The sequence below is a fragment of the Lissotriton vulgaris genome, chromosome 1_2 (assembly GCF_964263255.1).
Source record: "Lissotriton vulgaris chromosome 1_2, aLisVul1.2, whole genome shotgun sequence".
In the NCBI taxonomy this organism is placed as follows: domain Eukaryota; kingdom Metazoa; phylum Chordata; class Amphibia; order Caudata; family Salamandridae; genus Lissotriton; species Lissotriton vulgaris.
The window spans coordinates 351,558,032-351,573,785 of record NC_141686.1 but is presented as its reverse complement, the minus strand read 5'-3'; the positions used below and the strand labels follow the sequence as shown (position 1 = coordinate 351,573,785).

The window sequence follows — 15,754 nt, the reverse complement described above, 5'->3', positions numbered from 1 at the left end:
GGTCATTTAATCTGTACACTACTCTTTTAGGGGTTTTAAGACGCTAGCAACCTCGACCCTCTGCATTGGAGGATCTTCTTTCCTCATAACTTCCACGCTTCCTCCTACCCCTTTCGTGCTACGAACAGGACCATCCCATATAGCTATGTTTTTTTGCCCATTGTCTATAGATAGTAGTCAGTCGTTTTCATCGAGCGACTGTAGGGGGGCAAATCTATTTCTCCACTGTGGGTAGTCACGGGGTGATGGAAACTGGCCTGGGTGATTCAGGATTCTGTCCCTTTGATTAATAGGTGTCCTTCCTTTGCTCCACATTGGATAATTCAGGTTATTAATGCTCCGTCTCCTTGGGTAAAAATACCCCAGGGGCAGGGTGCAAATTGTACTGGTTTGATTTCTGTTTGTATTTCCCAGTATATATTCCACCAGGTTGACGTCTCTGAAATTTGCCACGATGCAGTCCCCTATTATATCTTTTTTCCTGCCCCCTACCCACTTCACTCTTCTTAGATGTAATATCTCCCCCCTTTCACCGGTATTCAAGGGCCTATGGATATTCAGCCATTTTGCAATTTTTGAATGTAGCTGTGAATGTGATTCTTGTTCTGCGGGCCTGCGAATACTATAACCTAGGGGCCAGCTTCCGGGGGTAGATTTATATGTGGTGGCGGGCTTTCTGGTCTATAGAATGGGTCATAATCAATTTGGGAAGAGTAGTTGGGCCTTGGTTTAAGTGATGGTCTTCCTGCCCCATTTGTATGAATGGTTGCTGTTGGACTTTATCTGTGTATTTAGTTCCAATCTTCTGATTTGATCCCCTCTCTGTGTGTTGTGGGGCTTTAGGTGGGCCATGTACCTGGGCAATCGTATGTTGAGTATTACTGACACAGTTATTTGAGACCGCTATTTTGTCCGTGGCCGTGTTTGTGGGTTGGTTGGGGCCCGTGGTAGGATTCTTACTTAACGGGCCCATTGTCTTGCCCTGTTTAGTAAATTCATTCGCTATTTTACCAATTCTACTCACTATTGGTTTTATCTGGCTTATAATAAAAGCTTCCAGATGTTTTTATAGTTCGCCAATTACCTCATCTATCCACCCTGGCGGCCTTATATTGGTTGACACTACTTCTTCTTCTATTTTTGGTTCGGCAGGCTCCTATACTTGATTTGTTTTTCCTATGCAGGCCCTTGCCAACCCCCGTTGTTTAGGTTTACTGTGTGTGGTAAGGTTGCTGTCCACTACATTTTCTGCCCCAGGTTGTGCTACATGTTGTGTGCAGGGAATGCTCTCAATTGAGTTACTCACTAGCTCAACATTGGGGCTTTCAGATAGTGTTTGATCCCTGGATTGTGATGGGGGGTAACTAATATTGGAATTGGTGAAGAGGACAAACTCCTCTCCATACGCTCAATCTCCCCAGATACTTTCCTCAGCATCAGGTCTATTGCAGTAGGTTTTTTTACTTTGTTGTGGGGTACATTATTCATTTCAGCTATAGTTTGGTTTGGGGTGCCGGCTAGATGTGCTTTGCTCATGGCCGAGCGTGTTTTTGGAGGATTGGACATAGTAAGATTTTGGTTAACTATTTCCCAAACCAGTCTATCTATCCTGGCTTCCTTACTGTAAGCGACACCGACAAACTAGACCAGACTGTGTCTGCCCTTCTCCCCGTTCTCCATGTTGTATTAGGTGGTTTAATGTCAGGATCAGCATATTGCTTTCCCCCAGTTGCAAAAAATGAACAGGTTCAAGGAAAAAGTACCTTTCGTATGAGTCAAAGTCAAAGGGGGTGGCCCGCCCCGTCCCTGGTCGTCCCCGGACGGCCACAGACGGCCCGCCCTTTGCCCGGGCTTGGCCCGGCGCGTCCCGCGCGCGTCCTCGCGGGACGAGGAAGCACACGCTGATTTATGCGCCTCCTAGCGCTGGCTGATGACAGGGGGGGCGGCGTCCCAGGTTCGAGGCTGCTGGGGGTTGAAGTCCTGACCGGCGGAGCCAAGCCCGGCCAGTCACGAAGTGGCTCGTTGTCGTCACCGCTCGGCAGAGCAAGGCCCGGCCGCCACCCACAGGCAAAAGGCTGCTGGTACGCCTCAGCGGAGCACAAGTAAGCTCGGCCGGCGTAAGTTTCCCTTTAGAGCAGTCACAGGGTCCTCGGATGCACACGTTGATTTATGCGCCTCCTAGCGCTGGCTGATGACAGGGGGGGGCGGCGTCCCAGGTTCGAGGCTGCTGGGGGTTGGAGTCCTGACCGGCGGAGCCAAGCCCGGCCAGTCACGAAGTGGCTCGTTGTCGTCACCGCTCGGCGGAGCAAGGCCCGGCCGCCACCCACAGGCAAAAGGTTGCTGGTACGCCTCAGCGGAGCACAAGTAAGCTCGGCCGGCGTAAGTTTCCCTTTAGAGCAGTCACAGGGTCCTCGGATGCACACGCTGATTTATGCGCCTCCTAGCGCTGGCTTATGACAGGGGGGGCGGCGTCCCAGGTTCGAGGCTGCTGGGGGTTGGAGTCCTGACCGGCGGAGCCAAGCCCGGCCAGTCAGGAAGTGGCTCGTTGTCGTCACCGCTCGGCGGAGCAAGGGCCGGCTGCCACCCACAGGCAAAAGGTTGCTGGTACGCCTCAGCGTAGCACAAGTAAGCTCGGCCGGGGTAAGTTTCCCTTTAGAGCAGTCACAGGGTCCTCGGATGCACACGCTGATTTATGCGCCTCCTAGCGCTGGCTGATGACAGGGGGAGCGGCGTCCCAGGTTCGAGGCTGCTGGGGATTGGAGTCCTGACCGGCGGAGCCAAGCCCGGCCAGTCAGGAAGTGGCTCGTTGTCGTCACCGCTCGGCGGAGCAAGGCCCGGCCGCCACGCACAGGCAAAAGGTTGCTGGTACGCCTCAGCGGAGCACAAGTAGTCAATTTCCTTCATTATTTCATGGTTTGGGTAAAATCCAAACATTTTATTTTCCACAGACCGACGAAGGAGGGGGGCGTGGGGCTTCCCGACATTCAATTGTATTACAAAGCAGCGCAACTCCGAGTATTGGTAGAATGGACACAACAGGAGTCAGAAAAACACTGGTTACATATGGATCGGAGCGTTGTAGGGAGGACGATCTGGGATTTGGTATGGAGGCCCAAGAGCGACAGGCCTAAAAAAATTATATCAGCACCCCCACCCGCACTACTTTGAAGGTTTGGGACTCGGTTTCCAAGGATGACAGGTGGACTGCCTTTCCCTCCCCTTTTACGCCATTACACTTCAATCCTGCTTTCCCCCCAACGCTAGAAGAGGGTCCCTTTGAGGCTTGGAAGGAGGGAGGCTGCCTTGCATTAACACATCTCTTCCATAACTTCGATCCGCTCACATTTGACAATTGTAGGGGGGACTATGGGGTTGGGGACAATGAACGGTATCATCACGCACAACTACTTCACTGGGCACTATCTCCTCAGGTGAGAGACGCAGCTACACGGCCCCTCACGAAATTTGAGGCCTTTCTCACCAAGAACTCCTCCATGAAGGGTGTCATCTCCTTCATATACGGGTTCTTACTTTCCACTGTGATTTCTCCTAGACCCCGATACATGTCCATGTGGGAGGGAGGCCTTCGACAAGAATTCACTGACGAGGAGTGGACGCATTTATGGTCAAATATCACAAAGTTTAATCACTCCTTGGAACTTAGGGAGGCGCACATGAAAACCATGATGGATTGCTACCTATACCCAGCCAAGCTGAGACAGATATTCCCTGGTACCTCTGACAGATGTTGGAGGGGATGTGGGCTACTAGGGGACTTTCAGCATATCTGGTGGGACTGCCCCAGCATCCGTCCGTTCTGGGAGGAAATTCTTGCCCATATTAAAGAGATGTTGGGTTACTCCATCCCTACATCGATGGCTACTACCCTACTAGGTCTCCGTGATCCAAGTCTCCAACATCAGACTAAGGCAGATAGAAAGATTGTGTGGCTCTGCATTGGGGCGGCCAAGCTCACCCTGGCTGCGGCGTAGAAAAGGAAGGAGGCACCAGCCACCTCCCTCTGGCATTCGCGCCTATGGAAGCTACTGAGTCTAGAGCGGATGGCTGACATCTTTAGGGATGATTTTAAGAACTTTAAATTCCGCTGGGGCCCATTGGTCGCTTTTCTTTCCAAGGGTCTTCCGTCTGCAGTGTGTCCTGCTAGTGTTAGAGTCCTCCACCACTTCCAGTTATGAATCCCTGACAATATGTGTACTTGACCTCCGTCTTTTTTAAGTGGCTGCCACCACTGGGGAGGGGGGAGGGTTTTGGGTGGAGAGGGGGTTCCGTATTTTGTTGTTGTTTGTGGGTTTGTTCCTTCTTATCATTTCTTTTACGACAATGCCCACAAGGGAAACTACTTGGTGAAGCACTCCGATTGACATTCCGCAATGCGGTGGCTATTCATTTTAGCCTTGGGTCTGTAGGCCACTATACGAGCCGCCGGGAGTGCGATTGCCTTGAGCCTTCGCAACTTCTCCTCTTCACTTGGCAGGTCGCATGGTATACCCCGTTTCTGTCAGAAGCTGTATCCTTCAGAGAGCTAGCTTGTGTGATAGGGGTCCTGCTTATTTGGGGTTTTGTCTTGCTCCACCATGTTGCATTTGGGCTTTGGTTTAATTGCTACCCCCTGCGTGTGAAGATGAGCGGGATTGTCACATGTTTCTGTTTTAAATAATAATAAACATAACTTTGACAAAAAAAACATAGACGAGTTGCGTTTCACTTACAAAAAGCTGTTGAAAAGAAACTTTATTTTTTACTTATACATGACATCATTGAAAGCTCCATTGGTCCGACACCATGGCTTTCTCCCAATGTAACAGTGCCTAAAAGAGACAGGGAAGGAGCTGTACGCATAAGTGTTGACATGCGTCAGGTCAACAAGACAACTGAGCGAGAGAAACCTCACAGTCCGCACATTGCTGATATAATAACTGAATTGAATGGCGCAGAGTTCTTCTCTCGACTCAACCTAAATAAAGGATCTTACCAATTGGCACTTGAAGAAAAATCCAGGTACGTTGCAATCTTTTCTACGCATATTGGTTTGTTTTGCTACAAGCAATTGAGTTTTGGTGTATCCTCTGCTGCAGAACTTTTCCAAGTCGTCATTTGACTTCTCATATAGCCTGTAGTAAATGCATTTAACTATAGTGATATATTGGTATTGTGGGGCTGCACAGAAAGAGCATTACAAAACTCATGCAAGTATGTTGTTTGCTGAATGATGCAGCCTTAACTCTGAATGCTAACAAATGTGAATTCCACAAGAAAAGCTTGAAATTCTTCAGCCATGTCTTTTGTGATGGGGGTATGAAACCTGGTCCAGCTAGCGTGCAAGCATTGTCTACTGCAAATCCACCACAAAGCATTTCTATGATACAGTCATTTCGTGGAACGGTCAATTACTGTTCTAGATACATACAAGACTTTGCTATGGTCATTGCAACAGAACTAACCAAAAAGTGTGTGTCTTTTCATTGGTCACGTTAGTGTGAGAAGAGCATCCAAAAAATCAAACAAGCCATTGAGAGCGCCATTGAAATGCCTGACTTTGATCTCAAACTCCATACAGAGGTTGTAGTTGATGCTAGCCCTGTAGGGTTTGGCGCAATCCTTGCACAGCACAAGGGACCCACAAATGCTTGGAGACATATCGTGGTGCAAACCAATAGGAGCCTGTAACAAACTGAACGTGCATACTTGCACCCTGCGGAAGAAAGTTCGGCACTGGTTTGGGCTTGTGAATAATTTCCATGTGTTTGTGTATGGAAAGCCCTTCACATTAGTGGCTGATCACCAAGCATTGTTAATGGTATTTGGGAATCCCACAGCAAAAATGCCTCCTCGAATTGAGCATTGGGGTTTGAGGTCACAAGAATTCAACTAAACGATTCTTCATCATCCAGGGAAAGATCAGAAACTGGCTGATTATGCCCTGGTACCCCATCTAAGACAGTGGAGGATTACATCCAATTTATTGTGAAATGGAGCACACCAACTGCCATGTCTTTAGAGCAAATTGCCACTGCCACAAGCCAAGGTAGTGGCATGTCAAGATTAAAAGTTGTGGAACCAGTATTCTAGACCGTCACTAATGACAGCGAGTATATGAAGTTCAGAAATGTAAGAGATGAACTTTCAGTAACGCAGGAAGGCCCCATTCTGCAAGGTACACAGATTGTTATTCACCAAAGTCTCTGACAACAAGTAGTTGAATTTGCCCAAAAAGGAGATCGAGGAATAGTTGCCTCTAAGAGAGCTCTCCGTGATCGGGTCTGGTTTCCGTATCTTGACAAAAGGGTCAAAAAAGAATTGAAGACTTGTCACATATGCAACTGTCTTTCATCTCAAGTTAGTCAGCAACCTTTGATTCTGTCAGAATTGCCCCATCATGCTTGGGAGAGAATTGCTATTGATTTTATATGTCCGTCTGGATAATGGTCATTATCTTCTAGTTATTGTTGATCAGTACTCCCATTTTCCATTGGTAGAAGACCTTTCATCCACTACACATGAGCAGGGTTATTCAAAACCTAGATGGCATCTTTGCGTCATGACTTGTACCTGCAATCTTAAAATCTGACAACGACCCACCTTTTAATAGTCAAGAATTCAAAAACGTTCTAAATCACCTCAATATAAAGAATAAAAAAAAGCACTACCCTTTGACCCCAGGCCAATGGTCTGGTAGAACGCCTCATGAGTACTCTAAAGAAAGCTGTTCAGCATTCTACATTGGGGAAGCTCGACCTCGAAGGTGTTTTGAACACTGTTCTTTGAGGTTACTGTTTGACCCCCTCACTCAACCACAGAGGAAACCCCTGCAACTATCATGTTTGGAAGAGTCATGACAACCAAGCTTTCCCAATGGAAGGGGCTGAATGTGGCAGGGGATACATCTGCATTCATCTGCATGCTGATAGTCTTCTTGGGCTGGGAGAGAGGTGATTCACTCTTACATTTGAATAGGTTGTGTCCTGCCCTCATTCAAAAGGCTGATTTACCCCTTACTGATCGTCTGGAGCCAGGAATGGGCTGCAAGGGATTGTTGCACACTTCTGAGGGTTCATTTGAAGTCACCCGTTCATTAAAGACATTTTTGGGTATATGTACTGGAGCTCTGATCCCATGTTTTTAGACGCTGCTTGGGACTTGTAGCCAGACACTGTTGGCTCTACAAACTGCTCATTGCCATGAGGACTGCTGTGCTGCCAGGAGCAACAACCATTTCAACTAACTGCCTTGTTGTGTTGACCTGCTACAGCTGGGCTGCAGGACGGACTACCAATTTGCAACCTAACTGTATGTGCTGTCTGCTGCCTGCCACCTCCTTTTGTGCCCTGAAGTGCTCTCCAAGGGCTTGTTTACTTGCCCTCTGTTCTCTCGAGATCTCAGGGCCATCAAAGACCTTGTTGCCTCTTTTCTCCAAGACTTCTGCTAGGTGAGCCCATTTTACAAGGGCTAGCATGTCACCAGTGCTCCATTCTGCACCAAGGTAAAACTTTGTGCATTACAGGACAGTGCACCATGGGACTACAGTGCAGCGCTCTGACCAGGGGAGTACCTTTGTGCATTCTAGGGACGTGTTCCATGTTTTACAAACCAGCATGTGGTGAGCGTTTTTTCTCTAGCGTGAACAGCGTTGTTTCGCCTGGAGGCATTACCAGAGAAACAAACACGTCCTTGAGCATCGTGCTCACTGCAGCTGAATTGTATTGTGACCCTCACCCCTGGAGTCTGGCAAGATATTGCCACCATCAGAAGCCACCAAGAATAAACTAGTGTGGCCCCTCTGGTCGCGAGACTCGAGGAACACCCCCCTGAAGATTTGTACTGCTCTAAGATGGTACAGTCCAGCGTCTAAGGCTGCAGAGCTACAGGAGCTGCACAAAGCCTTCGAGGCAGGCCTTTCGACGACACGTTGTTCTGTAACATGCGGCGGGCCAGCATTCTAAGGCTCATTCCAGCCAGCCTCGCCCTCTGGTTTTAACTCGTATACTGCACGAAGATCTCCACGTTGGGTCCCACTCCTGAGACATGACAACATTGTTAGCAAGTTACAGATGCCCTGAGGACAGTGACCCTGCACCCACAAAGGTACTGTGAGGCGGGTTGGGTCTAGAAGAGGGTTAAAGCCAGCCTGCTCCCCTTCACGGGTGGCTTGGTGTCCCTTGGGCAAAGAGACGCGATTCAAGTGGCCCCGGCGGGCTTCAAATTCGCAAGAGCGTGAGGGGCATTTCTTGTTCAACATTGTCTCTGGTCTGGAGATGACCGCAAGAATGGCGCAGGCCGTCCATAGAGGAGAACTGCTGGAAGACTCAAGCTCAATTACTGTTTAGCGTTTAGTAGGTGCTCCTGCGCCGTACGTTTGGTTTCTAAATGCAATCTTCACTACAGTTACCGTATGAAATGTAATAGGAGCTCAGGTGCGCTGTGACCTATGTTTTCATAGTAATTTGTGTTTTTCTCTGTCAAACCTGCATTATTTGCGCGAACTGTGTGATTTAAGTCATTTTGGTCTTGTTTGATGTACAATATAGAATTTATTTTTACATAATCCTGCATGGAATCCCTTTTGTGGTTTACTCACTGTGTTGCTGCACGAGTGTGTTGCACAAATGCTCTGCACATTGCCTCTTTAAACTAGCCTGACTGCGCTGCGCCAAGCTACCAGAGGGTGAGCGCAGGTTATCTCAGGTGTGTATCTGGCTTACCCTGACTAGAGTGGTGGATTCTGCCCGGCTTAGGTGCCTACCCTAGCCAACCAGAAACTCCATGTCTAACAGTGGTTCTTTCAATCATCACTTGATTTCCCAGCATGCTCCTGCTGCAGGACCAGGTCAATGCACTTTATGTAGGAGGACTAGCCTTGTGTCTCAAAGGGAAGTGTGACTCTTTTTCCTAGAACTTACATTTTTTTCCCCTGAATTGTAACTGTTCACTTCTTCATATTATATTAATGCAGCTTTTTCAAGAAATATTTTCTTCATGTAATTTTCAATGTTTTTTCTATTTTGCAGAACAACAATCACATCTAGAAAATATGAATGGGAAAGAAAGCCATAAAGGTTCCGGAGGCAAGATGAATTTTACTCAAAATATCTACTTAAGGAAACGGCGCAGAATGCACATGAAGGAGAGACGCTTTGCTTGTAATGTGTGTGACAAAGAATTTATCAATGAGACACTTCTTGTGAGGCACAAAAAAGGACACACCAGCCTCAGGCCATATCAATGCGAAACGTGTAAAAAGTGTTTCACTCAAAAGGCAACTTTTTTACAGCATCAAAGAACACACACAGGAGAGAGGCCTCATCAAAGCGTACACACAGGAGAGAGGCCTCATCAAAGTGTACACACAGGAGAGAGGCCCCATCAAAGCGTACACACAGGAGAGAGGCCTCATCAAAGCGTACACACAGGAGAGAGGCCTCATCACTGTACTGTATGTGCCAAGAGCTTCACTCAAAAGAAAATTCTTCTTCGGCATCAACGCATACACACAGGAGAAAAGCCTTATCACTGCACCATGTGTGAGAAGAGCTTCAATCAAAAGGGAAATCTACTAAAGCACCGAAGAAAACACACAGGGGAGAAACCTTATCACTGCACTGAGTGTTCAAAGCGCTTTTCTCATAAGTCGACCCTTGTACAGCATCAACGCGTACACACAGGAGAGTGGCCTCATCGCTGCACAGTGTGTTCCAAAACCTTTTCTCAGAAGGGGAACCTTGTACTGCATCAAAGAACACACACAGGAGAGAAGCCTTATCACTGCACAGTGTGTTCCAAAACCTTTTCTCAGAAGGGGAACCTTGTACTGCATCAAAGAACACACACAGGAGAGAAGCCTTATCACTGCACAGTGTGTTCAAAGCGCTTTACTCAGAAGAAAAACCTTGTACTGCATCAAAGAACACACACAGGAGAGCACCAAATAATACACACTAAACTGAACCCTATCACTGAACAGTTTATGCCAGGAACTTCACTCAAAATGAACATTTCTACAACACCAATTAATACAAACAAGATAGATCCATTTTCAATGTAAAAATCTTTTGTCCTGCTTACCCCAAAGTAAGTTTTACTGGAATGTTGTAACTTAGCGAGGGCTTATAGTCATAAATTCCTAATGGCCAGTGTTCCCTGTAGGGAGTGTGCATTTAGTGTAATAACCCTGAGCGCACAAACTCCGTTGCGAAGCGCATACACTTCACACATCACTGAGGCACCATTTGCAGCTCTTGCTTTTAAAAAGCGAGCAGCATGGAAAAAAAGATCTCTTGTGTGAAGGAGCACAGAGAGCAGATCTTGGGCCTAGCAGCATACCACCGTGGAAGAGGGGAGAACGTTGCAGCGTGCCTCTTAAACTGCAGTGTATCGGATTGCCGAGGGTCACAAGTTGTGCAGCATGTTTCCTTTTCGCATGCCGTTTGCTGAATTAGTGTCTGAGAGAGGCTGTGGGGCTTTACAGGCAGCTGTGGCTGTCCGGGCATGATCCGCGCCTTGCAGATTAATTTATTTTAAAAGTCCATGCACTAATTAGCATTGTTCGGTATTTAAGGGCACGATGTACGGCATACTGATGTTTAAGTCCCAGCTAAAAGTGTTCATTAAGTCCCAGCTAAAAGTGTTCAAAAGGCAAGCATAATGGTATGCCTGTGCTACATTTATTTAGAGAAGTAATTTCTGACCCTGCCGCAAGCATGCCAAGTCATATGTTCCCCCAGTGAGGCAGCATCATTAAGATGAGTAATTTTCCCTGCCTAGACCTGGGCTCTGTAATTGCAGATCTGGTCACCTGTGAAGCGTGATTGCGAGCAGCCATACAAGAATGTAAGGAGATATGATCGGTAACCAATCACATCCTTGTGTTATTTCTTTATAAATGTTCTGAGTCCTTCTCACTGCTAGTTGATTCTATTGTACCAACCGAATATAGGATTCATTTACCACCTCGCTCACGCCATTACATGAGGGCACAGCCGCAACGCTCTCACACCGCCTAGAAAACACACACTAAACTACTACTTACACGTCACAACAACTTTGAGCTCACAGCTAGGGCTCTCAGCACAGACCCCTATTCACAGATGCCAAAGTCCCTACTCGCCTCTCAGACCGGACTTGCGTCCATCTTCAGCCCAGGTGTTCCTCGCTCTTTGTGGTGTGTGGTTACCGTTGGAGCTGCAGAAAGAAACGTGGGGTCTTTTACCTTCCCATCATACCTTTTACCACATATGTTTAAGAGTTAGTAGTTGAACTTTGTTTATTGCAGATGTATGTAGACCTCTTTTCCTAAATAAATCCTGCTGTATCTTGAATTGCAATGGGTTCGAGTCAGCATTCTGTGCATTTAAGATCACCTCCTATAGGGCTCACATTTATTTTTTGGTCACTCTGTAAGCTCTGCAGCGCTCAGGCTTCGGTAGTAAAGAGTGCTGCCGCAACCAACTGGAAAGCAGCGAACCCACTGAGCAGCCCCTTATCTATGAGTACCGCCAGGTATAACTTGATTTACCTCTTGTAAGGAGTAAGTACTGTGTCCAGACTGATTTTTTAATTTCTTTTTTTCATCCCAGCCCTTTTTTGCTTACCTCATTCGAATAATGCAAAATACAAAAAGACTTCGGGCAGGATGTACTAGCATCAGGAATACCGATTTCCTATTTGCCATTCTCTTTGAGTCGCAATTTTGAAATCGGAATTCCTAATGTATGAAACTCTTTTGAGTTTCATTAGCGATTGCTAGCAAGTGACAAATAGACCTACCTCATGCATATTAGTGAGGTAGGTCGCAATTTGAGACCCATTAGGAATCACAGCCATCACAGAGATGGCAGCCTGCTGAGGTCAGCAGACTACAATGTCTATGATTGGTTTTTAATAAAGCAGTCTGTTTATTTTTTTTTAATGCAGCCCGTTTTCCTTAAAGGATAATGGGATGCATTTAAAAAGAAAAAAAATAAGCTTTTTCGTTTAATTTGAGAGACAGTGGGGTCCGAGGGACAGCCGCCTGCTCTTAAAAAATATTTGTTTTCCATTCTTCAAAGGTCCCGTACCTATTTGCAAATGGGTTACCACCTCCTGCAGGGAGTCAGTAAAACTCAACCTTAATACGGACCTTTCATACAGCCCATTCAGATTCAGTAATTGGAAGAAATGCCGTAAACACGCCCCTTTTAAATACCAAATCGCAAACACTAATTGCAAGTAGGTAGCGTTTTACTGAATCACAATTTGTATTTGGTACATTTGTGAAAGCATTTTTGCAGTTGGACGTTTCCGACTGCAAAAATGCTTTGTACAAGGGGCCCCTAATGATTAACTCCCCCAGCAGGAGAACTAGCCAATAGGGCACTAAACTAATGGTGCAGCGCCAGCTTTACACGTGTGCAGCAACAGCGGTGGCATGAGCACCGGCACTTAGGTTTTTAAAAAAACAAATTAATCACAGCAAGCATTCATTTATTTGTGCTTCTCATGATTGCAGATATCTCTTTCAGTCTTAGGCTTGGAGATAATATTTTGTTTGAAGTCCATGTTCGCGTTTTCCCAGCGGACGGCAGATGCTCCTGCTGTTCTTGGTCCATTCATCACACACTCCTGCTGGTGCTTGCTGACTCTTTATGCTTCTGTGCACTTTACCATTGGTGCAGCAGGTGCAGTGGCACGGGGCGCAGGGCTATGAGGGGCCCGTTGACTCTGTAAATTACTGTATATTAGCAGCCCAACAACAGTCAAAGTGGTGATTTCCTTTGCTTGCACCTGAGCTCATGGCATCCTGGTCTTTCCACAAACATGCATAAACCCGAGCTGGACGTCATCTGCTAGCGCTGATGGAGGGCTGTACGCTTTGGAAGGAGAGTCGATCTCTCAGGACCATGCTCAGATAAAATGATCATTATTACGAGTGACTGCGGTGCCGACGCCTGAGCGGCAGGAACCCTTCATCTACCTCTGCTTGGTTCATGCAGGCTTCATTCTGCCTAAAATAAGGTTCCCATATGTTTCATTTAACAACACAGCTTGCTTCCTAAATGCAGCGGCATAGGGAGGGGGACGCCTTCACAAAAGAAGGGTCGAGGACGTGTTGCATCTTAAAAGGCTTCAAGCCTGTGCTCTGCGTGCTGCATATGTCCGCAGTGGATGCCTTAACCATCTGCGCTACCTTACATGCTTATTAAGACACAGGAACAATGCTGTATGTGTGTCTATTGTAACTGAGGATCAACAAACGTTTTGGTTTAGAGGATCGCCTAAACCTTTTTGTTTAGTAACACAAGCACTTTCTTTCTGTGGCACTTTGCATTTCATGTTCCCTGTGCTGCGGCTCACCATTACCAGTCCAACAAATACAAAATGCAATTGAGAATTGGTTGCAGGTTGCAGGCTCCACTCATCCTCCACCGTTCCACAAGCAGGTAGTTTGGATCTTCCATTTATTTAAGGCAATTCCTGAAATATCAGAAATAGCTGTATAGTCCAGAAAAATCTTTCACACTTTCAGGGGATTCCTTTCTTTTCTTGTCCAACTCCTCTCTGCTGTTTGTTTTTTTAAATTATTTTTTTATTAACATTTTAAAGATCACACGTGCACATTTGACCACCTCGTAGTCCCACTGCACAACATAGTTCTTGTATGATACAGAAAGTAGTACAAAGCATTCAGTGGTAAGTGGCGCTCTTCAGTATACCTTTCTGCTGCTGACATTCATTTGATAGACCTCTCCCCACACATCTGCCCCAGAGGACCTGTCGTCCGTACATTCTTCAACTGCATACATTTGTTCGTCCTTTGTAGGGGTCTGGTGTTACCGCAGCCCCATTCCATAGCCCACCACGCTGCACCCTGCAATCCTCTTTTAGTATCCTGTGTCCAGCATCGCCCCTCTGCGTGCCCTTCTTCCTCGGCATTTTCGCCTTTGTCCACTAAGTATGCCTTATAAAGGACCCAGAAGTCCCTAGGGTGGTTCTGCACAGACTGAAGCTCATTAGAAGTGTCCAAATACTCATTACAATGTGCCATGTCCGAGTGCCGATCCCCCAATTTTGGAGCTGGGACCCTTGACCAGCGCATCGCTACTCTGCGCTTAGCTAATAGTAGTCCAATAGCTACTAGCTTCCTGACCGATTTTCCTAGGTCCTTATCGTTTCCCAATAAAGCTAGCATTGGTTCCATCTGTATAGTGAGGCTGTTCTAGCCGTCCATGCCTGGAAAACTCCCTCCCAGAATTGAAGTATCGCCGGAGAGTACCAAGCAGCATGTATAAACCCTTCTTCCTGCTCACTGAATCGCAGGCAGTTTGCAGATTCCCGTAGGCCATATCGGTACAATCTTTCCAGCGTATAATACACACGGTTTATGTACATAAAGTGTATCAACTGGTGTCTCCCATTTACAGATCCCGTCTTAGTTCTAGCGCAGCAGGACTGCCATACCTTATCTTCTATGGCCCTACCCAAGTCTCTCTGCGAGTCCGATCTTGCTTTAGTCACACTGGGTCTGCCCCTGCCTGTGCGTAAGCATAGAGGACTCTTACTAACTTGTCTGGGGCTTCTTCTGTTTCAGGGCAGAACGTGCCGGCATGTCTGGTGGCTTTTACAGTCTTGTCTAATAGTTCTCTCAATTCATGGCAGTGATATCAAGTCAGGGCTGATGGCGGGTGCCTTGCTCAGGGATATTCCTCCAATTCCCAACCTTTACTGTGTGAAAAAGATCTCCCATCTTTGTTACCCCTTGCGTTTACAGGGCAGTTTTCATATTTGTTACCAGTACTAACGAGAGCCAGGTGCACCGCTCTAGTTTAACATGTGGGAATACAAGCGTGTGCCCCTTGTTTATGTCACAAGCTCCAACATGCATGTGATGTAGCGTTCAGTAGATCAAAGACTCCAATTTGGCGGGTTGGAGCCTCGAAGGTTACTGTGGGAGTGTGTGGGGGTGTGCGTCGTCTCTCTCCAAGCACTGATTAGGCAGATCGTGTGGGCCATGAATCCAGTAGTAGGTGAAGGAGCTTTGCACCACTTTATAGTACAATTCTAGGTCTGGCACATTAAGACTCCCCCATGTCATAAGGTAGAGTGAGGACCTCCCACCGAACCTTTGGCTACTTTTCCATCCATTTTAATTTTGTCAGAAAACTGCATAATGTCGCAAAAATTGCTTTAGACAGGAGAATAGGTATGTTCAGAAACAGAAATCTAGGGAGGACTACCATTTTCATAAGAGCTATGTGCCCAATGAGAGAGAGTGGTAGTTTGACCCAGAGGTTCACATCTTCTAACATTTGTATTGCCTTACCGTAGTTCTCAAGTATGACTATTGCTGGGTCTTTATGAATCTATATTCCCAAATATCGTTCTGCTTCTGTGGTCTATCGTATGGGGAATTCCAATACTGGTGGGTCGTGAATGGGGTAAGTGGAAAATTGATGGACTTATCACAGTTAACCTTTAGCCCTGAAAGACCCCCAAATCATACCACTTCTCTTAATATAGGCGTAAGATTCTTCCCTGGTTCCCGAACATACAGCAACATGTTGTCAGTGTATGCTGATATGACTAGTCTGTAGCTCGGGGATCACGACCCTCTGTGACCATGATATTCTCGGAGCGCGCACGCCAGCAGCTCCACTATGAGAGCGTATAAGAGGGGCGATAGTGGGCAGCCCTAACGGGTGCCTCTTGTAATCGAACTTTGGGATGTAGTTATTGCACTAATGCGAATACGTGCCACCGGTTT

At 46.8% G+C, this 15,754-nt stretch overlaps 1 protein-coding gene across 1 annotated transcript in view; it reads left to right on the top strand.

Annotated features, from left to right (window-relative positions):
* LOC147736778 (uncharacterized) overlaps nucleotides 1–11,333 on the top strand; it is a 71,401-nt gene extending 60,068 nt beyond the window's left edge. The window contains exon 3 of the mRNA XM_086953487.1: nucleotides 9,027–11,333. Coding sequence (XP_086809613.1) covers nucleotides 9,027–10,060 — 1,034 coding nt within the window. The 3' untranslated portion in view covers nucleotides 10,061–11,333. The remainder of the gene's footprint in view (nucleotides 1–9,026) is intronic.
* The last annotated feature ends 4,421 nt before the right edge of the window (nucleotides 11,334–15,754 follow it).